The sequence below is a fragment of the Arvicola amphibius genome, chromosome 11 (assembly GCF_903992535.2).
Source record: "Arvicola amphibius chromosome 11, mArvAmp1.2, whole genome shotgun sequence".
NCBI classification, from domain to species: Eukaryota; Metazoa; Chordata; class Mammalia; order Rodentia; family Cricetidae; genus Arvicola; species Arvicola amphibius.
This window is the reverse complement of record NC_052057.2, coordinates 105,960,508-105,986,530: the sequence shown is the minus strand read 5'-3', so window position 1 is coordinate 105,986,530 and position 26,023 is coordinate 105,960,508. Positions and strand designations below refer to the sequence as shown.

Sequence of the window (26,023 nt, the reverse complement as noted above, 5' to 3'; positions counted from 1 at the left end):
AATTTTTTAATAGTAACAGCAACATACTTGAAAGCCCACTTCCCTCATGTATGTCTTGGTTGAGGAAGAAACGGTCACATTGGCCCAAGCTGTCCTCTGGAAATCATTACTCCTACAACTTGCAGTTTTGTGTCCAAGGACACAAGTGCCACATCACTTTCCAAAGAATCAGCAGCCACTAATTTGCCAGTTCAGTGGCCAGTCTTACGTGAATATCCTGAGCCATGAGGGAACAGAGAAGTCACGAAGCAAAGGGAAGGGCTCCCTACCCCACTGGAAATGAGTCGCCCTTCTTCCCCAACCCACCGCTGCTCTGCCTGGACAGAGCAGTGCACTTCCCAGTCCTGTTTAATTCTCCGGAGACTTCACGCATGATCCACTGTAAACCACACCAGCAGTACACACCTTTCAACAGTCCACCACATTTACGGAATAAATACATGAAAATTAAGCATGGCAATTTGTAAAGGAAAATCATGGTTTCATTTATTTTCATGAAACAGGCTCTGAGCGCATGAGGAGCAAGCGAGTCACCACCAAGTGGTGCTAAGCACACTGCAGGACTCTGAGCAGGGTCTGCAAAGCCATCTTCCCTCCCACATGGAATCAGATGGTGGGAAACAGTACTTCTTTCAATGCTTTATATTCAGGAAAAGAAGACTTGACAAATTCAACAATATGACACATGGCCCCTCTTTATCAAACAGCAATACTAATGGCAGGGTTTCCAAAGAAAATCAGAGATGAGCAAATTTCAAATAAAAGCCAACACTGTGATTGAGATTTTTCTTTTAATATGCCACGAGATAATCTTGATTGTATATTTTCCAAAGGTCTTTCCAGCTGTATCTCCCAATCATACAAAAGTTTTCGCCCGTCTTTAAATGCAGTAAACTTTTTAAAATGCTTTTCTAAATGCTGGATTATAGCCCCAACCACCTTCTCTCTTTGAAAGCAATGTAATACTAATAGATTTAATGGTAATACATTCTTATCTAATAAAGACATCCACAAGTATCAGAAGCCCAATTTTGAAAGATTTGCTAATTTTGAACTGAATCAGCATTTTGTGGCTCTTTTTTTAAAGGCAGCAGTTTGACTCATGACCTGCTGATCATTCCTACTGAGGAAAGAAGAGGGGGAAGAAAGAAGAGGGGGAAAGAGACTGAATGATGCGTTTCTTCATTGGCCCCAAAAGTGCTAATTTCACAAAGGGATACATCAAAAGCAAACATGCAATGGTTCTTTTAAATTTTTTACTGCAATACAACAATGAAGTAAACAGTAATTAGACACCTACCAATCTCCCCCAAACAAATAAAGAATGTAAACAGGAAAATAACTCTGCCTATATGTGTACAGTCTCTCAAATCATGTTAGAGGGTCTCACATTCAATAATCAGGAAATTTTAAATAGCAGTAATTATTTTCATTTTAAGAAAGTCCCCCTCTACCCTCCCTACCCTAAGTACTGAACATAAAGAATGGGCTTCCTTTTGCATCAATTTCATATTTGTGTGAAGCAGCAACAATGACCATCAATAATTTGGCATTTCTGTTTACAGATGCTCCAATTTTTTTTTCCCCAATTTCAAAAAGCCATTATCCAGTGTTGCCATAAAACAGACTATAGATTCTAGGTAGCAAAGATTCAGAAACCAATGTTAAGTCAAAGAAAAGAGAAAGCAGGGCATCACACTAAATTTCTGGATCTAATACACTAGAATGAAACCCAAGAAATGTTACCTACTGTTTAGAAGAATAAAGACCTGCCAAGGCGGATGTTTGGTTGTCTAGTATTTTACACTGTGTGGATCTGCAGCATCTGCTAACTGAAGCAGACATGCATGGTATGTATCCCTGCCCTGTGTCCTAGCTCCCTCCCTCCCACCCCCACCAACCTACTACCGTATACCAAATATTGTGGATATGAGCCCAAGTCACCCCAGACAATCCAGTGAACAAAGTTAGTGTAATGCACTGGTGTGAGTGAGATACAAAAGAGTCCCTTCAATCTTCATCAAAGTTCTGCTGTAGAAGAAAGTTGGCAGCCAAATTCTCATTCTTCTCACAAGCAAAATATGCTTGAATCACAAGTCCTTCAGGAAATCCTAGTGCCTTTAACTGGAAGAAAAGAAAGCAATTAAACATACAACTCATCAATTATGGTATGTCTAGTTTGCTTTCTATAGTAGGACTGTAGCATTGCCACTGAACACCTCAAACAAACAGTACCACAGAAAATGCTCCTGAAAAATTCGTAAGTTCAACCCATTTGAATCTAGATCATTATCATTGTTCAACACTCAGATGGTGGAGAGAACATTTAATAATGCCTAAAATTTCTTTACACATTGTTTCAAATTCATGAGATTAAATCAACAGGCACAATATGTTAAACACCTTCTGATACCCACACTAAAAACCAGTAAGTAAGTAAATAAGCTTGTAGAAATCTGGGCATCAAATGGCTTTAGTAAAGGAAGGTGGGGGAGGGAAAGCACAGGAAAAGACTTTAACGTGCACATCAACTTTTTGTAAAAATGAATACTTCATTTCTTAACATAGTTTGTATCTTTAAACACTTTATATTGGAAAGTGGGTGACCAACTATAGTACCACTACACGATGTATTCTGCAATAAAGACACAATGTTCCCTATTCGTATGTACTTATGTAGCATTTTTGAAACACTAAGCTATTTAGTCTTACACTCTTATTAAAATTACCTGAGACCCAATACTCAAACACTCAAGTCAAATAACAGCTTACTTTTCTACATATGATTATTACTTCTTAGTCAGATGAATACCTTCCCTAACCGTCAACAACTTTCTATTGCACAGTACTTAAAGATAATTATTAAAGACAAAAAACAAAAACAAATCAACTAACCAACTAAATAACAAAACAATCAAAGTAGAAAAAACTAAAAGCATGTACGTTTTTTTTTTTTTTTTAAATCACTGCTTGGTCCATTAGCTCTAACTTCTTTTTTTAATTAATATTTTATTTTATTCCTTTAAAAATAAATACCAATCCAAATTTACACTCCTTCCACATGAACGTGTTTTCTAAGTTGTGTCCAAACTAAAACAAGAGTAGTTGAAGTAACAGATCAAGAGATGGGACAATCCAACTACATTCTTCAATGAGACAAACTTAATTGTTACCACAGAAGAGGGATGTTTTTATGACTTAAGAGGGGACCAAGAAGACATGATAAACATATGTAGAAAGAGGCCAAAAATATATAAAACAAAAAGAAGTATCACTGGAGAGAGGGATCAGCATTTCAGCTGTTATCTAGAGACTCCAATGCCATCAGTACCAGCAACAAGATACAATCAGAAATACCAACAAGGAAATCAAAGGAATTAACCAGCACTATAAGGCAAGTAGCCTTGACAGCTGGAAAATGTTTAACAAGAGCATATTACAGTCTCAAATATGTACACGATGTGTTTCAGAAAGAACGGCCCTAAAACAAGACTTTTTAAGTTTAAAGACCAGAAGTTATGCAAACTAATTTCTGAGACTGTGATGGGCCTAAAGCTATATACAATTCATATTAAGATAGACAGGCCCTCCCTGCAGGGGTAGGACTCAGTGCTCAAGAATATGTGAGGCTCTGGGTTCAATCCCACCCACCAAGAGTGTGTGCATGTGAGTGGGTAGGGTCCTTTACTGATCTAAATGCCTACTTTAACAAATTAAGAGACTAAAACCAACCCAAAGCATTTTTGAAGGGGAAGGGTTACTTAAATAATTTTAGTTAGAGAGCTCAAGACTCTCATGGAACCCCACCCAGCATCAGTCCTAGGTGGTAGACTCGCTGGGGAACTGTTCCTCTGGCTCTTTTATTCACTCATAATTTTCCCTGTAGGTAATGAGCACAATGGTGGTTGGGGCTGCATCTGAGCCTGTGGAGCTTCCTGAGCCTACAAAAATATGAGCTGGAGAACAGGAATACAGAAAATAGACAGTGCCCCATCCTTGTGGACACCTTCAACTGTGGTTTTATGGTTGTGTACACAAAGGTTTCACAAGATAACCTGTGATATATTTTTAGCAGGTATTTTATGAAAAAGAGAAAGTGCTATTTTTTGATTGACTGACATTAAGTTCTATATAGCCTGGATATATAATCAAAAATCTAATGTTTTGCTACCTTAAAAGCAAAACAAAAAACTAACTCAAAGTCAACCAGCGGGGAAATAATAAAGACTAGAAAGAAATGCAAGAGATATAATATTAAAAAAAACCAAATGACAAAAACAGTAGCTTTAACAAAAATGAAAGAAGGGAGCTGGGAGGAGTAAAGGAAGGGGAGAATGTAGTCTGGATGTATTAGAGAGTATTTTCAATAAAAAGCACTGAAAAATCAGTAACTGACAAATTAAAATGGTCAGGAAAAAAGTCAAGATTCAAATTGCTAAAGTAAGGTATAAAATTCATATAACATTACTGCCTTTTTGACAATGAAAACTACACAAAATGAAATATGTAAGCACAGAAATAACCAACCCCCAAGGAACATGAAGGATGAATGGTGACTAAGTCTATCAGCTCTTCAAATAATCAAGACCAATTCTTAAATTCTTTCCAAAAACACTCTCCACTCATTCTGTGGAGTCACAATTCCTCACAATAGAAGACACCTATCGCCAGGAAACTACGAAGCAGCAGCTGTTTTGAATATAGGCCTAAAAACCCTCAACCAAACCCCAGAAGACTGAATCAAACAACATTATCAAACGGTTAGTGAGATTTGTTCCAAGAATGCACTGTTAACTCAATATACACAATAAAGTACTTCTTAGAAGACGATCACCTGACAAACTGAGAAAAGCAACAAACAAATGTACCACTTGTTATGACAAAAGCTCAACAACCTGACACCAGAGGAGCATCTTCCTTAACCCGAAAACGCCACGGAAACAAACTAACAAATGAATTCAACACACAAAACTGTTCTTCTTTGTAATTACTAATAAACATTTTAAAAATAAAGAGTAATTCCCAACAGAATAAAAAAATAGATATTAGGAATAACTCAAAAGTAGTACAATATTTTTATTTACACCACTGAACTGCCTTAGTAAGAATTAAGTTGTTTTGTCCTCTGTTTAGAGATGATCATACTACATAGTCTAGGCTTCCAATTGCACCTTCCAGAGCTGGGATCACAAGCTGCTCATCACACCCAGACTTAAGATTGTGAACAGCAGTCTCAGTGGTGCATGCTGCACTGCCAGCACTTGCAAATGCAGGCAGAAAAATCATGACTTCAAGTTCACCCTCATCTACATATCAAGTTGAAAGCCAGCACAGGATTTGAGGCAAGACTGCCTCAAATGACAACCCCTCCACACACACACACCCGAAAAAGATACGGAGATTTCTCAAATGCGTCTTCTGGCTGAACATAATAAAGGCTCTAAACTCAGCCATCTTTAATCACCCCTAAAAACTGGACAAGCTGATCCTGAGATTTACACAGGATGAGAGATCCGGAACATCAACAACAATTTTAGGAAAATAAAATAGAAAAAAGAAAACAAAAGAAAATAGGAGCACTCAACATATTTCTTAGAAGCCTTAAGTAAGGGCAGCGAGGAGTGAGGTGGTACTGGCCTTGATGGCATATGGATAAACATGGACTCATAGCATCAAAACTAACTTTAAAAAATAACCCCGACACATCCATGTACCACTGATTTTTTACAGAAACACATAACTTCAAAGTCTTTTCAGCAAATGGTGTTGGAATACATGGATATTCACATTCAATCTCACTCGCATTCATTAATAAAAGAACACAAGATAGATCACAGGCCTACACATAAGAGCAATCTGTGAATTCTTTCTGAAAATTAGCATGCCTTACTTTCACTTGGATTAAACCATGCTTATCTACAATGCAGAAATGAGAAACCAATTTAAGTTTAGACTCAAAAGAAAATGAAAGCCAGGCGGGTGGAGCACCACACCTTTAATCTTAGCACTGGAAGGACAGGCAGAGACCGCAGATCTCTGTGACCATGTAAGTGTAGAGTTCCATCTGATTTCCAGCTCAAACTACTTTGTAGCAATAAATGGACAAGTATGGTACTTTCCTGTCTACAAATGTAAGAATGACGGAAGAGCTAGGTTTACTGATCACAGTATAACAAAATCTAGGTTACTGCATTGCTCAGACCTGCAGTGGTCCATTGTTCAGGACAGATAGTTAAAATAGGTAGTGTCTGATGCTTATTGTATACCACTCTCGTATAATTCACATAGATATTTAAGATTTTAGTGACAGTAGTGAAGTAAATTTTGTAATTATTTTGAATTAGGTATAATGCTTCAATAGTCTTGTGTTTTACATCAATGAGAAATATAATCCATTAATATGTACATCTGATTTATGCAAGAAGGCCCTTTGCTGTAGAGAGGGAGGGCACAAACACAAAGCACAAGGGGTGGGGCACCGAGTCCTTACTGCAGTCCCTACGGCAAGGAAACGGAACTGTTTCTGGTGTACAGAAATGCTGCAGCTGCATCCCAGCAGGAGCCACCAGCCCAGGTGCTAGGGTTACCAAGGAACTCAAATCTACTTTGACTTCAACTCACCCGTTCTATAGCTTCTTTTTCCTGAGGTGTTACTTGAATGTAGTTCATGTGCCCACTTCCAGCATCTGCAATTCCTCCGCTGCCACCTCCACCACCACCTCCGCCACCTCCGCCTCCGCCACCTCCTCCTCCACCTTGACCACCTGCTTCCTGAACCGGTTCATTTAGCATCTGGATAAAGTGTTCCTGGTGTTGGCTAATTTGCTGTAGTGATTTGAAAAATACAAGCAAAAACACACCATCAACACACCAACCATAACTGTCTTCAGGAAAAAGACAACTCTAAATAAAAACAGAAAAAGCTCAGCAAGCATGGTGATTCACGGAGGTTGAGGCAGAATGATCACTGAATCTTAGGCTTGCCTGAATCCAGTAACAAATTGAATTTAGGGCTAGTCCTTTCCTTTCGAGTCAGAAAGGGAAAAAAAGAGGAAAATGACTTTTTACATTATCATTAAAGAAACAAAATAGTTCTGAGAGGTAAATGGAGAAAATGCAAATTCTGTAGCACAAAAACAACACAACATTACAACTCCATTTTCCAAATTAACAAGGATCACCTGCAGCAACTGAGGGTTCTCTCGACCTATCTGCTGTAGCAAAGCTGGAAGCAGGGAAGGATTCTGCTGGATAATTTGTCGCATCTGTTGAAACTGAGGTTGATTCCTTAAAAATTCAAGGGGGTGACCTGAAATACATTTTAAAATAAAAGTGGTAAATACATAATAAAGAGGGAGTGAATCCATACATTCAGACAGAAAATATTTCAATATTCTGTCTGTGTGTATGCCTGTAGGCCAGAAGAGGGCACCATACCCCATTATAGATGGTTGTCAGCCACCATGTGGTTGCTGGGAATTGAACTCAGGACCTTTGGAAGAGCAGGCAATGCTCTTAACCGCTGAGCCATCTCTCCAGCCCCAGAAAATATTTCAAATGAAAATGACTTGAGTTCTCAGGGGCAGTTGAGAAAATAAGTCACAAACTCTCTAAACCCCCATGTGCTCCTTTGCTCTGCTGAAAGTTTTACTACTAGCAAAAGGACAGAACACTAAGAAGCAAATTCACCCACAATGCCCTGTGAACCATTACAGAGAATACAAGCAACTGGTGTCCCGCATCAAAAGGTAATCATGCTATTGTGATAGCTCACAAGAATACACACACACACACACACATCACATATATGCGTATTATTCCTATTTATGTGTCATATTAAAGTGAGACTCAGAGACTAAGCTACCTAGCAGGTGATGAATAGAAATACTGAAATCTGAGCCAGAGCTGTGCCTCTTTTCACTATATAACATGGAGTCCTAGCTGCCAAAATGAGAGCAAGAAACCCACATAGCCTTTTCAAAATTAGCAGTCTAATCAAGGTTTTTGTAGCTTTGAAATTGTACAGTCCCCGCTTGAGACAGAGATTCTTTGTCTGTCCCCTGGGGCTCTCTGAGAATTCTGCTGTGTAGACTAGGTTCCCTCAAACGCAGAGATCTGCTTGCCTCTGCCTCCCAGTGCTAGGATTAAAAGCACACACCACCACACCCTGCCTGCATCTTATGCATCTTTATAAAGTGAGCCTTCCATTCTGAATGAGCAGTAAATTCAAACTGTGAAGCAACTGTGAAGAATCAACTAGTGAAGTAAGCTCTGACAACACAGCAACACTACCACACACGTGGTTGAATCTCTCTTCTGTGAGTGAGGACATGACGTAAGACGTATCCAAACACCACCGAAGCGCTTCAGATCAAACAATCTTATACTCAGGATCGTTTGCCATCAGAAACAGTCACTACCTCCAGCACTAGTTGCTGTCGTTGCCGCTGTGGTCGCTGCAGCTGCTGCCACTGCTGGAGACTGAGGAGTTCCAGTACTCACTGCTTGGGGAGGAGGGTCAACCACAGCCTGACTTTCTCTATCTCCTGGGATTCCCTGCAACACAATTTCCAAGCTTTCAGACATATCACAAACACACAGGCTAAATATTATACACAGTATAATTTGTGGCTTATTGAACATCATTGTCTACATGTAAAATAATATCTAACATAAAGGGTTATTAATCTTAGATGGTTGAGACTGTAGAGCTCAGTGCTGAGTGCATGTACTGTATGTAAGGCAGCACAGTTAACAGGATTTTCTACAGTAATAGATGCACTGTTCAGAAACAACCACAACCCATGCCCAATTAAACTCTAAGAATATTAATAACTAGGCATTCCCTCTGTATGGGGTCCCAGACGACTTTCCTGAGTCGTCACTCAGCGACATAGCATTAGAACATTTAGGGTAAGAGAGTGACAGCTCTGAAGGGACTCCTGGTGGTGGAAGCGTCTGACGAATGAATGCCAGGCAACTCTGGCCAAGGAAAAACGACTCCCTTACTGACTCATGGTTCTGAGCCAAGCATCATCTAGAAAGTGCCATATATAAAATTTCAAAATTGGCAAAATAGGTATAAAATAAATTTCAATAGTTTAAATTTCAAATCATGCTTTTTGTATGTTTCAAGCACTTGTTTTTTTAATTATTAGAGCTTAAAAGTACAGAGTTTTTATTTTGATAAACAAGATTAGACAAATGGTAATTATAGCTATTTAAAAATCCATCAGTCTTAGACTTTAACAAGTGGTGGTAAGTCCATTTCCTATTACACACAAGGCAAACCCACTTTAGGAAAGACAAGCAGTGAGCAGTGGCTAACGGTGCACCTGCACTACAGGTCTGGCTCTTGATGTGGAGTCACTGAAGGCTAAGACTATTGGCAGGTCCAGGGTCCAGAATTTCCATAAATTGTCAAACAGAAATGGTAATGGTTCTTTTGCACTAAATAATTCATAACAGATTATGTGAGCAACTAAAATCTACTAAGATGTCAGTCTACTCTATTAGAAAGACACCCTCTCCAGAGCTCACAGGTGTGGAAGGCACCACCCAAAGAGCCACTTCATTACTTACCGCCATGGCATTTTCTAATGAAAATCACCTCAGAATCTTTTCAAAGGTTACATTTTATCAACACAAAATGTTAACAGCAAACTATCTAGCATATAGTATTTGCCACTAAATTGCTAGCTCATCTTTTAAAATCTTAATTTCTTTAGAATTTGATATTAAAGAGAAAAAGTGAAATACACTTCTCACCATTAGAAGATATTCCACAGCTCTGTCGGGGTTGTTGAAACTGGCTCTCAGGGCCGCAATTACTTGCTCTCGTTCATAGCCCATTGACATGATCTCAGTTATCATATTCTCGTAAGATTGACCTGTCACTAAACGGTGTGTGGGGGACAAGGAAAAGTACATGAACATTCAAAAACCATTCTCTCCACACTTCTTAACTGTATGATGTCTATACTGTTTCATATACTACCGTGTTGAGCAAAGACAACAGTATGAAAGTCAACAAGTAGTCAGATGCCCTCCCATTAAAAAAAAAAATCCCTGTACTCTAATCCCCAAAACCTACAAAATACATAGATTATGTGACGAAGGGAAGTGGGCCTGCCTATCAGCTGTCTTTCCAGCAGATGGGCCTGATGTCATCAACAATGGTTCTTAAAAAGAGTGACAGAAAGGTAAGAGACAATGAAGACAAAAACAGAATGAGAGCTCTGTTGTTGTCTTTGCAGGTGGAGAACCGGTTTGCAAGCTTTTAAAATCTGGAAGTGATAAGGAACTAGATTCTCCCAGTCTCAAAAAAAAAAAAAAATTTATTGACTTCTTGATATCAGTCAGCAAAACAGTGTCAAAAATTCTGACCTACAAAAATGGCCAGAAAACTAATTGTTTCGTACCACTAAGTTTGTGGTAACTTACAAAAGCAACAGAAAATTAGGTGGTTTTATAAGCAGAGTAGAAATATTACCTACAAATACAAGGAAGAATTCACAGGTCAGAGAAGGCAACCTGCCCAAGACAATAAACAAGTGGGTTGTTCTTGTAATCTTACCATCTGAAAGACTGCTCTGAGTTTAAGGTCAGCCTTGTCTACAGAAATTCAATGGTAGTATGGGACATAAAGACAAGTTCTAGCTCACAAAAACCAAGAAACAAGTCATTTTTTGCATATATTTCAAATAATCAAGTCTGGTGTAATAAGATTGGCTTTTATTTTTTTCTTTTGACACTTTGTATTTTCAAACTGATGTGGAACAAGTTAGCAAGATACAATTTCACACCCAAGGATGGAATTACTTGTATTTTAAGTGAGTCACTGGGCACAGGCAATCTCCAATCTTCCCAGGTGGATGTTATCTTGCCTTAAAGAAAGCTACACCCATTCAATTCACCTCTATTAAAACTATCTTTTCCATTTATGTTCTGGGTACCACTGCCTTTCTTACCACGTCAGAATTCTTCACCTCCAACTCTGCCCTCTAGTTTAAATGACCAGCAGCCATATGCCACCAGTAAACAACGCAAGCACACTGGTGCAAACGAGTGAGGGTACAGACTTTTGTAGAGGCTGTAGATTTGCTGTTTGGACGTTTAAATAAACAAGTCTGCAAGTTCAGAGGAAGATGAGTAGCACAATTACAGTGGGGAATCCCTACAGCACACACAGGGTATTTAGCCATTCCCATAGTATAAATGTTTAACTGTGGCCTAAAGCAGAACCACAGAAAACACATAATTATAGAGTCAGGAATAATGAAACTTCACTAGAGTGCTTGAGAAAATGGTTCAAGACACAGACCAGGAAAAGAGGTATCACAAAAGCCAAATGGGAAGCTAATGAAGTGGGGACTCAACAGAGCAAAGACTGCAGAGCAAAGAGATTCTGGAATTACAAAGCTGAGAATGATCTAGGTGACATAAAGACATAAATATAAGGGTGCTAGCATTCCTATCTGTTGACTTCTTGACCAAGTCATAAATTGTTCTGCTTCCTGCACCCTAAAACATGAGCAAAATTATGTTATGTCTCTCCTTAAAATGTAAGTAAAATCATCAATACTACCACCAGAAACGTAGACATAGCAGTATCAGCAGCAAAAGGCATAATTTACTTGGCTCCTGCTCAACAGCACCAAAACACTCTATTGTGGCAACACTGGTAACAGCCAGAATCTCCAATAAACTTAGACACAAGTGCCAAATGGCTCTGGCTCTGAAGCTACAAAAGGGTTATGCATTCTCTATGTAATCTTCTTCTCTAGTTCTCCCAAACCTTTTGTAAACAGTTCTCTACAACTTACAGCTTTCCATGTATGAAATAGTATGTCTTAGTCTCATGAAGGGATTCTCTATGATATTATTTGTCCAGGATAGTCAAAAGATAAAATTCTGAATATGGTACACCCAGGAAATCTTAGTTTGACTATTTAAAACACCTACATTTTTCTCTTGTCACTAAATACAACAAGAATTCCAAAGAGTTAAAGCCCAACTAGCTCAGAACCAACTTGTAATCCCAAGGGTCGTCAGTGCTGTCAGGAACGCAACTGCTGCTGCTGCTGTGCTGCTGCTGCTCCTAGGGACCCAGAAGCCAGTCACACAGGGAGTGCACCTATCCCAGCCCTCCCTCTACAAAGGAACAGGGATGCCAGCCAATAAACATAAAAACAGGAACTGTACCAGAGGTTTAATAATAGGAAGAAGAAAAGCTGACAGATTAGAGATGAAGGGAAAGGGGAAGACTATTAACTAGTCAAATCAAAGGTTGGGGCAAGAAAGCCTTTTTGCTATTTGCCCCACATAAGCAACAGGATGCAGCCAGAAATCCAGAAAGCCAGCACCACTGAATAAAAGCTGGAGTTTAAACAAATGTGAAACACATAAGAGAAACCAGCAAACCCCTCCAAAGGCACTCACTTCTGCAATAAGCCTATATACAGACTAAACTTGTTAAGACCACATACATAGAAAATTCATAATGGGAAAATAATTAGCTTCAAAGGAGTGTACTTAACTGCAAGAGGAGATTTTAAAGAATTTAATATGGAAAACAAAGTCTCTAGTACTACAATTCAATGACAAATGATCTAAATAAGTCATGTGGAAGTGACCATGAAGCTGATTACAGTGTGATCCTGAAGGTGAAACTGCACTGTCTGATGACTTCTTTCGTAAGTTAGACACTTACCAAGGGCACCTTGTTTGCATCTTCAAAAAGATTGACCGGGAAGAATCTCCTGGTGTACTGTAAAGGGTTTTTAGAAAAATCACATTTCAAAAAGTATGCAAAATCCATTTAAATTATTATAGCAACTAATTTCTAAAGAATTTTTTAAGTATCAACGCCTACAGGTAAGTCAGTCTCTTAGAGATTATACCCAAAGCTTTACCTGTAGGATTTATGGTTAAGGAAAAATTTTCAATTGTAAGACTATTTCTGGGATTCTGTCATTCTAAATTAGCATTAAAAAGATATAAAACAATGCCTTTAAAGAAAGTATGCTCTAAGAAATATGAGAATAACCCATAAATCAAGTCATAGCCGAAAAAATACCAAAAGCAGTACATGATAAAAGTAGCCACCTGTAGAAACCAAATGAGGCTGGCGAGTCTTTCACAGCGAGGTTCTCTGAGTAAATTTCCAACAATGATAGGGAAAGAAAGCATTTAAATTAAGTAATATAGCATACACAAAGAAAGAAAACGGCAGGTAGAGGTTGCAGCTCTTTCTAACCTAAAGGAAACCAATTGTAGAGGTATAAGGTCCTGGGTTAACCCCAACTAATCCACTCACATGCACATATGCATCCCCATGTTTCTGTTTTGTTTGGGAAATCAGAATTAAGTTAAAAATAAAAGGCTGACATATAAGACTATAAAACACCACAGAAATTCTGACAGTGGATACACAAAATTGTGTATGACAAAGTAGAGGTGAAGCCATCTAGCGGGATCTAGAGGAATGAAGACAGAAAATGGGAGGAGCAATGAAAGGGGGTGGAGTTATAGGACAGACTTGCCCAGTATACAATATATATTTATGAATACTAAGTAACAAAGCAATTACAATTTCTACTCTATTTTAGTGTATGTGTGCATCCCTAAGTGTATGCAAGCATGTGCACATGTGAAGTGCCTTGGCGGTCAGAAGAAGCATTAGATCTGGACCTGGAGTTACAGACAATTGTGAGCCACCATCATGGGTGCTGGGCACTGAACCCCAGATCTTCTGCAAGAGCAACTAGAGCTCCTGACAGCTAAGCCACCTCTCCAGCTGTGACAGCAGTAGTAAATTATTACATGCTCTCCATATATTTATACTGCATAACAACTTTAGCTTTTTTAAATTACATTTTTTTAAATGAACTTGTGTGCAAATGTGTATCCGTGTGAGTGAGCAAGTGAATCAACTTAGGTTGTCTTGCCGGGCAATGAGGGCCTCTACCCACTGAGCCATCTCACTAGCCCTCATAGCAACTTTAAGAAGAAAAATACAGTCAGCATAGTAGATCACCAAGTCAGAGGCAACCCTGGCTACATAGTTGAGATAAAACAAGGCACACGGACACATGTACACACAAACTATAATTCAGCTCTCGCGCACACACACCATAATTTAGTTCTTACAGATGAAATTAAGAACTCACATCCCAAGTTAAGACATTTCAAGCTTTGGTTTCACAAATACCATAAGGTCAATATTAACTCATATAAACTCCAAGTATTAGGGTACGATTACTGCTAGTAACATACCCAGAACTAAAACGGTAATATGGCATAATTTTTAGTTTCTTAAAACAATAAGGATGTGAAGAAGGTAAAATTTCAAAATATATAAAAATCAAAATAATTTTCCCACCCAAGGCCCTTATCCTCAGAGACAAACAAAAAGATACCAGTTTCTATTTTAAGGAATAACTATGTTTTAGTTTTTTTGTATGGGGTTTCATGTTTATTTTATTTTTTATATTCCCTAGGGAGGACCTTAAACTCTTGATTCCCAAGGGCTGGGACTGTAAGCATACATCATCATCACACATACCCTCCCTACTAGTTTCTTTAGTTTAACTTAAAATGTATTCTATGTCAATATGCCCAGGTCTAAGTCAATATTTTCGTACAGGTGCATACACCATCTAGTGGGGCAAACTAAACTCAATTAAGCTCTACGTAGTTTGGTTAATTAAAAAACATTATTTTAAGCTGGGCAGTGGTGGCGCATGCCTTTCACCAGCACCATGGAGGCAGCAGAAGGAGATAGATCTCTGTGAGTTTGAGGCCAGCCCTGGTTCTACAAGAGCTAGTTCCAGGATAGGCTCCAATGCTGATAAAAAGGTTGTCATTAAAAAAAAAAAATCAAAAACAAAACATTATTTTGCCCTTTTGTCTTCATAGTTTCTAGCTTTAAAGTATTAAAAATATTTAATATTAAAATGTTACAATAAATCCCTTTAAGCAACTTAAAATTGTAGTGTACTTTAAACACCAATTCCTCATTCCTGATTTTCTCACCATTTCTCCTTCCTAACCAGAGGACAAACCACTCATCACTGAGTGTATTAGATCATCACATTTTTTTCTATGCATTAAAAGGCATATCCAGACACCAGAGTGGTCAGAGGCAGCTACTTGCCTGTCAAGTTGGAGGACCTGAGTCTGATTCCTTGCATACCACATGGTACAAGGAGAGAAACCTTCCATAAGCTATACTCGACCTCCACACGCATGCCATGGATGTGCATGTACGCACACAGATATTCTCATGTTGTCCTACAGCCCCGTCACACAGTGGAAAGTCCTGACTGGGTGTGGCGGACCACTGCTGTAGTCTCAGCACTCAGTAGTGGGCCTGCTCCAAGTTCAACGACAGTATGGCAAAACAGATTTCGGACGGACTTAAATGTGTCCTTGAACAACAATGACCTCACAAAGCATAAGTGCAGTTTCTTTCCTTCCTTCCGAGATTTATTGTATTTTGTCTGCATATGTCTATGTACCACATATAGGCCTGGTGCCAGCAGAGGCCAGAAGAGGGAGTCAAATCCCCTGAATAAACAGATGGTTGTGAGCCACCATATGGGAAATGGGAAGTGAAACCAGGTCCCATGCAACATCTCTCCAGCCCACAAGTGCAGTTTCTTTATGACAATCATCAACTGCACCCTCTGCACTGTTCACAGGTAGTTTATCAAGAACAAAACTGACATGAAAAAACAAATTACAGGAACAAAAAATGTCTGACCAGCAGTGATAGAGAAGCCTTCAGTGTACCTCCTGACTCCTATTCGCTGAGTTGTAATTTAAAAGGACACATTCATCTTGCCTTCTTGACCTGTCATTCTCTCCAAAGTTACACTATTTTGAGAAAAAAAAAGAATGGCCAAATATACACTTTAGCGATGCAGAGAAGAGCGTGGCCCCTGCACTGCAGAATGACATGCAAATTCGTGGTGTTCCTTATTTTAAAAACGAGACTAAGCAACTAGTGTATAAGTCCAACTAAGAAGTCTACAGTTAGCCAGACATAGTGACACCACACCTTCAGTACACTCAGGAGGGCAGAGGCATGTGCATCTTTTTAAGAACCAGCCTGGTCTACAAAGTAAGTTTCAAGATAGCTAGAACTACACAGAGAGACTCCATCTCAACAAACCCAAACAGATGAAGTCTGCTTTCCTAGATCACTAGCCATCCTTTTCTAACTTATTGACTCTCTGGAGATCTAAAAAGTTAATTTAAAATTTTTATTCTTTGGCAATTTCAGTGTGTGTGTATTCACTGTATGATATCATGACCATATCCACCCATCTGCTGCTATTTCACACAATTTCATACACATGTAATATGTAGTTAATGTTTCTTTCATAATATCCATTCAACTCTCTGCTATTACCTGTCCCTCAACTCTCCCCCTCCCACCTTCACGTCCCCTCTAAATTCCTTTCCCACAGACTTCAACACGACGGTTTAAGCTGATTCTGTGTAAGAGCAGAATGCATTCTAGATGTACACGGGGAGAAAGGGTTTAAGTTAGACAATGGTGATGCTGGGATGGGGGGGGAGCGGTAAGTGTTCTAGGTTAACATAAGAAATATATTCCCTAAGTTTTGTGCTATTTCTTAGCAATGGGCAGGAGATTCTACACTCGCCCAAAATACAGCTGATTGTATGAGACATGGTTTCACAAGGTATTTGATTACACTGTGTAAAGATATGTTACTGTGACTGGTTAAAAAAAAAGCTGCACAGCCAATAGCTAGGCAGGAGGTATAGGCAGGACTTCAGGAGAGGGAAGAAGGAAGAAAGAAATGGAGAGGTGCCAGGAGAAGCGGAGAGGAAACAGGAGGTGCAAGATGGAAGAGAGGTAATACTACATGGCAGGACATGGATTAATAGAAATGGGTTCATTTAAGTTGTACAAATTGGTTGAACAAGCCTAAGCTATAGGCCAAGTTTTCATAATTAGAAGTCTTTGTGTCATTATTTGAGAGCTGGCTGGCAAGACAGAAAAGAATCATTAAACCTGGAAGCCACATTAAGGGGCAAAACGCTAAAGCAAAGTGTCAGGGTCCAGTGGCAGCCAGGACTATAAACTATTTCTCTGGACCAGTCCCCAACATAAACTATTTTCCTCTTGACTGGCGTGAAGGCACAGGAAAAGACACAACTCACATGTATTGCTAGCTGTCACGTAGGCTAAATTAACACCTCTTTTCAGGCATCCTCCAAATAACAGAGAAGGAGCAGAGCAACATCCTGACCTTCAGGTTAGCGACAGCCTGTCTGGAAGGTTATGTGACCACTTCAGGTACTAACTATGGCTTGACAGCCTGGATGTCACACCATGTAAAAATATGGGCCTACAACAAAGGGGTTTCATAACTCATGCCAAACCTTATCATCTAAAAATATGTAAACCTCCAGGAAGAAGCATTCAGAACCGGTTTCAAGCTGTGGGTTATTCTGAGCAGCATGACAAAATTCTGTGTGCTGCCAGCTTCTACCCAAGTCATGAACCCACCATTTTGTTCATTACTTCAATGCCTACTGGTCCCTTAACAAGTCTTAATCACCAGAGCCATTGTTAAGATGTCACAGTATAGTGTTCATGAAAGCTTTATTTTAATAATGCCCTCCAAATGCAAGAGTAGTGATGCTTAGGAATGAAATATGCTGGAGAAGCTTTCTTTAGTGACTGAAAGCTCTCAGTTTAACTGGGGGTGGAGGGGTACAGACTAGCACATCTACAGGACCATCATACATTTTAAGACAGTACACCTCAAAGACTTATTTTTGGAGACAGGTCTATGTAGCCCTGGCTATTCTGGAACTCACTATGTAGACCAGGCTGGCCCCAAACTTAAGAGATTCACCTGCCTCTGCCTCCCAAGTGCTGGGATTAAAGGCATGCCTACTACACCTAGTTCAAGAAACATTTTTTTTTTTTCAGACATAATCTTGCTATGAAAGCCCATTTTGCCTCTGAACTTGCAACTTTTCTGCTTCGGCCTCTGAAGTACTCAGATTAATCATGACCACAAGAGCTGGTTCACATTCTAATTTCATTAGTAATGAATCTCTTACATGCCTAATTTACAGATTAAGCTTTACCAAGGGCATGTTTATTTAGGAAAAAAAAAAAAACGAATACACAGAGTTCCCTTTTGTGTGGTTTCAGGAACACATCCTTGTATACGGGGCAAACCTGTACATACTGCCAGAAACCCCACAGATGCTTTCCCTGCTTTCAAAGCATTTCCAATCACTGCCAGTTTTCCGCAGTGGCTGGCTCTGACTCCTAGTTCACATAACTCCTTCTACTCGTGTTCCAAGTTATAGCTAAGATCCAGTTTTGGATTGGCTGTAATAGTACTCATATTTTATATAGCCCAGGAAACCCCTTTGATTTCCAGCCAAAATTACTATGACTAAAGCATTTGCTCTGGCCATAGTATTATCACTGAAGGAACACCACCCCAAATCACCCCACAATCCTGTAAAAAACAACAACAACAAAAAAAAAAAAAAAAAAACCTGCAATTCCTCCTGATCCTTCTCATTTGATTCACCAGGTTTCATGGAGGAGCAGTGACTTTGGTAAGAATGAGGAAGAAGCTCTGAGGCTGTAGCCAAGAGTCTTTGCGAAAGCTGCAGGTACCAGGCATCTATCTCCTGGTGTTTCCAGGTGCTGGGTCAACAAAGGAGGCAGGTAACACCAACTACTGCTGATCTCACCTGGCAGTCACCGCACCTGTGCACTTTCCACCTTAGATTATCTTAGTGTGACCTCCATTTTATAGACAAGGAAAATGTCCAAAGACCTTAATGCTATTCTTAAATCATAAGAGCTAACAAAGGTCAGAACAAAATACAATGCAATACAGCAACTGAATTATTTACTGATATGGAAGGATGCAATTGTTACATATATAACAATGGCCACAAACAATCACAACAAATAAAAATGATTGGCTGCCAATGTTATTTACAATTATTATTTTTTTTGAAATTTATATTTCTTAAACATCTCTCCTCAGAAGTTTTTCAACACATATTTAAAAAAAACTCAAAACATAGAAATCTGTATGATAGGATTATATACCTATATTCTTAATAGTAAACAATCAAAGTAGTCACAAACTGGCTGGGAAGAAAGCTCAGTTGATAAAGGAGCAAGCACAAGAACTTGATTTTAGATCTCCAGGATCCACGACAAAGCAGGGTGCAGTGGCATGCCCTTGTAACTCTTCACTGTGAGGGTGTTAAGGGTTGGATCCCAAAGGTTCACTGGACAGCCTAGCCAAACTGGCAAGCTCTGGATCCAGCCAAAGACCCTGTCTCAAACAAACAGGGTAGAGAGCAATAGAGGAAGATACAGTACATCAACCTGTGTCCTAAATACACAAGCATGGCACATGTACATACAAGCAAGAAAACAGACATAAGGATATGATACAGAGTTCACTTAGAAATAAAAAATGTGGGCTGGAGAGATGGCGCAGGGGTTAAGAGTACTAGCTGTTCTTCCAGAGGTCCTGAGTTCAATTCCCAGCACCAACATAACAGTTCACAACTGTCTTTAACTCCTGTTCCAGGGAATCTGACACCCTCACACAGACATACGTGCAGGCAAAACACCAATGTACATAAAATACAAATAAAATATTAAAAAAATAAGTAAATAATGTGACATGGTTTGACTTTTACAAATTCAGAAATATGGCTACTTTGTTATTTAATTTCTTAAAACATAGTCCTTACCTGTCAGCTGGTGCTGGGCTAGTAATCACTGGTGACTGTGCTGGCTTTTCTGCAACTTTCTCAGGCTGAGTTGCACTAGCAGGTGCGGGTTCAGAAGATGCTGTAGTTGAGGCTGGAGTAGTAGATGCAGGTGTGGAAGTGGGAGCTGAAGCGGGGGTGGGGGCTGGAGCCTGAGCCACAACTGTTGCCGTGGAGGAGCTAACTGCAGCCGTGGTGGGAGCATTCGATGGCTGAGTGTCGCCGGCACTGGGGCTGTCACTGCTTTGGGCTAGATGTGTTAAAAGCAAAGTAAATATAAGGTATTATGTGATCACTCACATAACAACAACAAGGACAGTCTAATAACTAGTAACCTAAACATCATTTTGTAACTGGATGATAAATGATCAACATTAGCAAATGAAAGCGCTCATTACTCCTCAGAGCTCCTAGGATAAATTACATTATCTTAACTATCAAGTGCATTTAACATTAGACTCATTTCTGTCCTTATAACAATTCAGTATAAAAAAGAACAAAGAAATCACTGTCTTAAATGCCCAAAAGTACCATATAGTTTTCTAGAGCTTTACTTATGCACCTTGTTTATAATTTTGAAGACTATATTGCCACTTAAAAGCATTATCAAAATAAGTTTTTGACACTGAAGTTTTAAAAAAATACAAACACACACACACAGAGCAAAATGATGTATATATTCTGTACTTCTGAACTAAGAGCACAGCCATAAAGCCTTCCAAGCAGCAAATCCAATTACACAAATAAAAGTCATACTGAATTTTATTCTACCTAAACCCTACATTCAGTCTATTCAGTCCAAAACTTTTCTGTAGACTTAAGTTTACTAATTTAACAAAAGATGGGTTTAAAATCTCCCACACTCCAAGTCAGTAAACTACAAAAGCAATGAGCTGAACTGTGTCTTGCTTAACTTGAGCTGTTGGGTGAAGCTAAAAAAGTCATGTGCATTTTAAAATACTTTAAAACACTGCTAGCATATACTCCCTTCTTGTTTTCCCTAATTCTTTCTTTCCTTATTTATTTGTTTGTTTGGTTTTTCGAGACAGGGTTTCCCTGTAGTTTCTAGAACCTGTCCTGGAACTAGCTCTTGTAGACCAGGCTGGCCTCGAACTCAGAGATCGGCCTGCCTCTGCCTCCCGAGTGCTGGGATTAAAGGCGTGCGCCACCACTGCCCGGCCCTTTCCTTATTTATTTATTTATTTAGGTTTTCAAGACAGGGTTTCTCTGTAGCTTTGAAGCCTGCTCCCTTTTCTTTTCCTAATTTTTCTCCTTCCTCCCTCCCTCCCTCCCTCCCTCCCTCGTTTTCAAGACAGGATTTCTCTGTAGCTTTGGAGCCTGTCCTTGAACTAGCTCTTGTAGACCAGGCTGGCCTCTAACTCACAATGATCCATCTGCCTTTGCCTCCTGAGTGCTGGGATTAAAGGTGTGTGCCACCACCGTCCAGCTCTTTTTCTAATTCTTAATTGCGAACAGAACATTATTCTGTGTGTATTTTCAGAGAGGGTCTCAACTATCTCAACTTCCGAGGGCTAATTATAAGAATTCACTGCCACAGCCATACCCCATAAGACAATTATCAAAATAATATAAACACATGAATTACATGTGGACACAGCGTTTAAAATGTTATACTTTGAGGACTCACATGATATATGGACTATACATGTAAGCTAATGCACACGAATTTTATCTTTGTTATTACACTTTTTTCTTGCTTTTCTACATGCTAACTATACTCACATATATGCATGTGTACATAATAGGCTATCATCACTAATGAAGAATGTACATTTTTTTCTGAGACTATGTGACCTCACTTAACATCTCTATTTTCCTGAAAATTTTGTGACTTTATTTTTCTTTAGAGATAACACTTCATTTTATATGTACCAGATTTTTAATCATCCATTTCACTATTTCCTACTGCTATTATTATTCTGTAACTCTGGGGAAAACTCCCTTATTCCACTACTAGTCTTTGATGAACCAACTCCGATCATCCACTTAAACATTACTTTCATTATTACAAGAAGAGCGGCGCTTGCTATGTTTGTTCCCTCCTGATCTCAGGCAATTTAAGCCCTAAAGTCATTTGTTGTTGTTTTGAGGTTGTCTTTGGCTGATATGAAACTCACTAAGAAAACCATGCTGGCATAGATCTCAGAGATCTGCCTGTCTCTGTGTCCAAAGTTCTGGGATTAGATGTGTGTGCCACCATGCCTAGCACAAACCCTAAACCTAAAGTCTTAGGATAAACCAATATGAAATGGGTAGAAATTAATTCTGACTGTGATATTGGTGGTAGGGCCTTTAAAACTAGATCACAAGAGCGCTTTCATGAATAATTCTGGTGACTTTATAAGGACAAAAGAAAACTATACACTGATAGAAATATAGACATATCCCACCACAACAACACAGCTACAAGAGGTCCTTGTGTGGTCTTCCCCATGCTACTTGGACTTCCATTCTCCAAAACTGTCAGAGCTAACAATAAACCTTTTACTACTGCATACTTCTTCCTCGGATATTACAGCGATGGGAAGATGATTAATACACTGCTCTCTCGGGTCACGTGTCTTTAAAGAAGCAAGTGTACAAAGCAGTCTCTTTAAGAATTTGATGTGGGATTCCCCTCTATATGCTGTGAATACCACTGGTTAATAAAGGACTGTCTTGGGCCTGCTCAGTTGCAGAATAGAGGTAGGAAGGAAAAACTAAACTGAATGCTGGCAGAAAAAGGCAGAGTCAGCGAAGAGCCATGTAGCCCTGCAGGAGACAGATGCCATGACTTCACCTGGTAAGCCAGTTTTTTTATAATATTTATTTATCATGTATACAATATTGTGTTGTGTGTATGCCTGCAGGTCAGAAGAGGGCACCAGACTTCATTATGGATGGTTGTGAGCCACCATGTGGTTGCTGGGAATTGAACTCAGGACCTCTGGAAGAGCAGGTAATGCTCTTAACCTCTGAGCCATCTCTCCAGCCCCTAAGCCACACAGTCTTGTGGCGATACACAGATTAATGAAGATGGGTTAATTTAAGATATGAGTTAGCCAAAAATATGCTTAAGCCATTGTCCAAACAATACTGTAAATAGTATGATTTCTGTGTGATTATTTGGGGCTGCATGCTCAAATTCTGATTGTAAATGTGTGCAGGCATGCATGTGGAGGCCAAGAGGCAGATGACCCTCTCAAAAGCCATCCACCTTTTATTTAAAAAAGAAAAAAAAGTCTCTCATTGGCTGAAATTCAAGTTTTGCTAGACTATAAGGCCAGCGAGTCCCAGGGCTATGCTTAACTCTGACTCCCAGCGTTGACCTTACACTAAGGGCATGTGATGGCATCATTTTAGTGAAGGCTCTGGAGACAGAACTCAGATTCTTAGGCTTGCAAAGTAAGGAAGCACTTTACTGGCTGATGTTTTGCCCCTGCTCTCAAGCTCTATTTTAGGAAAATAAAACAAACAAACAAATATACAAATAAATAAAAAAGCTTGCTTTCATAAAATTACCCAATATATTTCAACATCAGTAAATCACAAAACAGCTCTTGCTCAAAAGTTACTTACAAAAATCATCATTTCTTTAGCTGTCGTTTTATTTCTTAAAACTCTTCTCACTGAAAACTAAACTCGCACTCAATTCATGTTTTTTTTCCTGCCCTGAGTTTGTCAAGTCTAGCATAAATATTTAGTACCTGAAAGACAATATACTGAAAGCTACAGAATGAAAGACATTAATTTGATTGCTAAGGACATTAATTTTAAATAATCACGTGGTGACTTAACTACTCTAGCACCTCTTATAAAGAACATAGATTAAGGAAAGATGATAACTCTTCACGGGCTTTAAGGAGTTATGCCCCTTTAAAAATAAGACACATTGTTTTATAAAATGAGTTTAGAACTACTAATACCTAATTATCAGCCTTACAGGGGACCATGGTAGATCTGCCTATATTCTGGAAGGCAGTTAAGTACCCACACTATGTACCACACATGCTGGGCTACAGAAATGCACACAACTTGTCGGCTGGGGGAGTGGCCACTGTTTGATGATTCACATGCATAACAGTACAGTGGGAAGACAAAACTTACTTTTGTCACCATAACCACCACAAAGTTCTTCTCATCAATTTTGTATTCTTTGAGAGCAGTGTCATCACTGAGGATTTTGCCTAATAATTCAGGAGAAAATGTTATTTAAGAATACATTAAGCTCTCTTACAAAAAAATTACTCTTAACATTAATTCTATCAAGTAAAATGTCTAATAAAAACTTTAGCATCCAGCTAATAAACATATAAATGGACAGGCACCTCTTTAAAAGCATAAGCATCTGATGAAAAAATGTCTAACATCTCTTCAGCATATAAAACACCAACTGATTTGATTTTTAATTTATTAACTACTTATTTGAAGTCAGTCCTACAAATAGGGAAATCATAAAGACAAAGAAAATTAAACATTTTCAATTGCCTTGTCACCTTCTCGAAAATAAAGTATATTTTTTCTGAAAGAAGGGATGAGCAACTTCCTTTTTGAAACACTAGACACTTAATGAATCAGAAGTGTTCCAATGTTATTTTTTAAGATTTATTTTTTAAATTATGGATACAGGGTTTCTTCCTGCATGTATTCTCTACAGGCCAGAAGAGGGTACCAGATCTTATTATAGATTGTTGTTAGCCACCATGTGGTTTCTGGGAATTGAACTCAGGATTTATGAAGAGCAGGTAGCGCTCTTAACCACTGAGTCCATCTCTCCAGCCCCATGCTCTTAATGTTTTTTTAAAAGCAAAACAACTACAAACCAAAATAAACCAAGTGAACAAAACCTTTCATAAAAACAGCAGAACATACAAGAAAAGAGAACAGCTGTCTTCTCTACCCTGGGAGCAGCTCTCTTGCCTTGGCCCCTCACCCCTGAAAATGTATGCCTGTTCCAGGTTCATCTCTACCCGCTCCTTGGTCAGGAGCACCTCTCAGCTGCTGAGTCGTCCACTGTCTGCACTGGAGCTGAACCCACAGACACGGAGAGATGAGGCCCTCAGCAGCTTGGCAGTCCCTCGTCCTTTGACCTCACTTGTCCCTAGCCGCAGCTTCCAAACCAGTGTCATTTCCAGGGACATCGACACAGCCGCCAAGTTCATTGGGGCTGGGGCTGCTACTGTTGGGGTGGCTGGCTCTGGGGCTGGGATTGGAACTGTTTTTGGGAGCCTCATCATTGGTTATGCCAGGAACCCTTCTCTGAAGCAACAGCTCTTCTCCTACGCCATTCTGGGCTTTGCCCTCTCAGAGGCCATGGGGCTCTTTTGCCTAATGGTGGCCTTTCTCATCCTCTTCGCCATGCGAAGCAGCTGTCTCCACTTCCACCTCCCATAGTTCTTTTGTGTCCCGTCTGCCCTGTATGTTCCTTTTCCTGTACCTCCCCAGGAAGTCTGGGGAAAGTGATTGGCTCAGGGTTTGACAGAGAGAAGACAAATAAATACTGTATTAATAAGAAAAAAAAAAAAAAAAAAAGAAAAGAGAACAGCGAAACTCAGTGAGCATAGTGCAGAAGACCAAAGCTATGCTCAGGTCAGGACTCCTAAATGGTTCCTTTCACTTGAATTTAGTTCTCTATTCTAAAAAAGCTATTGCATAAAAATCAGTATGAATTGCACAAAAGAGTGGGAATGAAATTAAGAGGCTATGCACCAAGACTTATAATTCATCCCCTTTTTCTGGCTTCTGAATTCTGACAACAATGGAGCTAGATCAGTGTGCGATCATTCTCACCTTGTCTCTCCTAGAAGGAAACATGCCCACCACAGTGCCCTGGCTGCCCAGGTAGCTGTTCGGTAGAACAGCTGGCCTCAATCTCAGAGATCCATCTGCCTCTGCCTCCAGAGTGCTGGGATTGAAAAAAGGTTTCCTGAGCCACCACCGCCTTGTTTTTGTTTGTTTGTTTTCTTTTTGATGTACGCCTTTAATCCTAACACTAGAGAGGCAGAGGCACGCATAATTCCATTAGTTCTGGGCCTGCCTGGTCTTGATTGTGAGTTCCAGGACAGAAAGGGATACAGAGAGGCCCTGCTTTGAAAATGCAAAAACTACAAAAGCTCCATGAAAGGAAACAAACAGGTTAAAAACACATTTCACTGGGCTGGAGAGATGGCTCAACGGTTAAGAGCATTGCCTGCTCTTCCAAAGAACCTGAGTTCAATTC

General features: G+C 39.4%; 2 protein-coding genes across 2 annotated transcripts in view; one reads left to right on the top strand and one right to left on the bottom strand.

Annotated features, from left to right (window-relative positions):
- Positions 1-777: 777 nt before the first annotated feature.
- Positions 778-26,023, bottom strand: part of Rad23b (RAD23 homolog B, nucleotide excision repair protein) — a 41,588-nt gene continuing 16,342 nt past the window's right edge. The window contains 9 exon segments of the mRNA XM_038347336.2: positions 778-2,124; positions 6,622-6,825; positions 7,182-7,309; positions 8,421-8,556; positions 9,769-9,926; positions 12,744-12,769; positions 19,786-20,023; positions 20,026-20,053; positions 23,911-23,990. Of these exon segments, the coding sequence (XP_038203264.1) occupies positions 2,011-2,124; positions 6,622-6,825; positions 7,182-7,309; positions 8,421-8,556; positions 9,769-9,926; positions 12,744-12,769; positions 19,786-20,023; positions 20,026-20,053; positions 23,911-23,990 (1,112 nt within the window). The 3' untranslated portion in view covers positions 778-2,010.
- LOC119826216 (ATP synthase F(0) complex subunit C2, mitochondrial-like) lies at positions 24,697-25,323 on the top strand. Its single transcript, XM_038347335.1, has one exon. It carries the CDS (start codon positions 24,745-24,747, stop codon positions 25,195-25,197), a length of 453 nt encoding a protein of 150 aa, XP_038203263.1. The 5' UTR covers positions 24,697-24,744; the 3' UTR covers positions 25,198-25,323.

What these genes read in the sequence shown, in the direction of transcription:
- LOC119826216 (XM_038347335.1), top strand. Translation starts at nt 24,745, where the DNA reads ATGTATGCCTGTTCCAGGTTCATCTCTACCCGCTCCTTGGTCAGGAGC.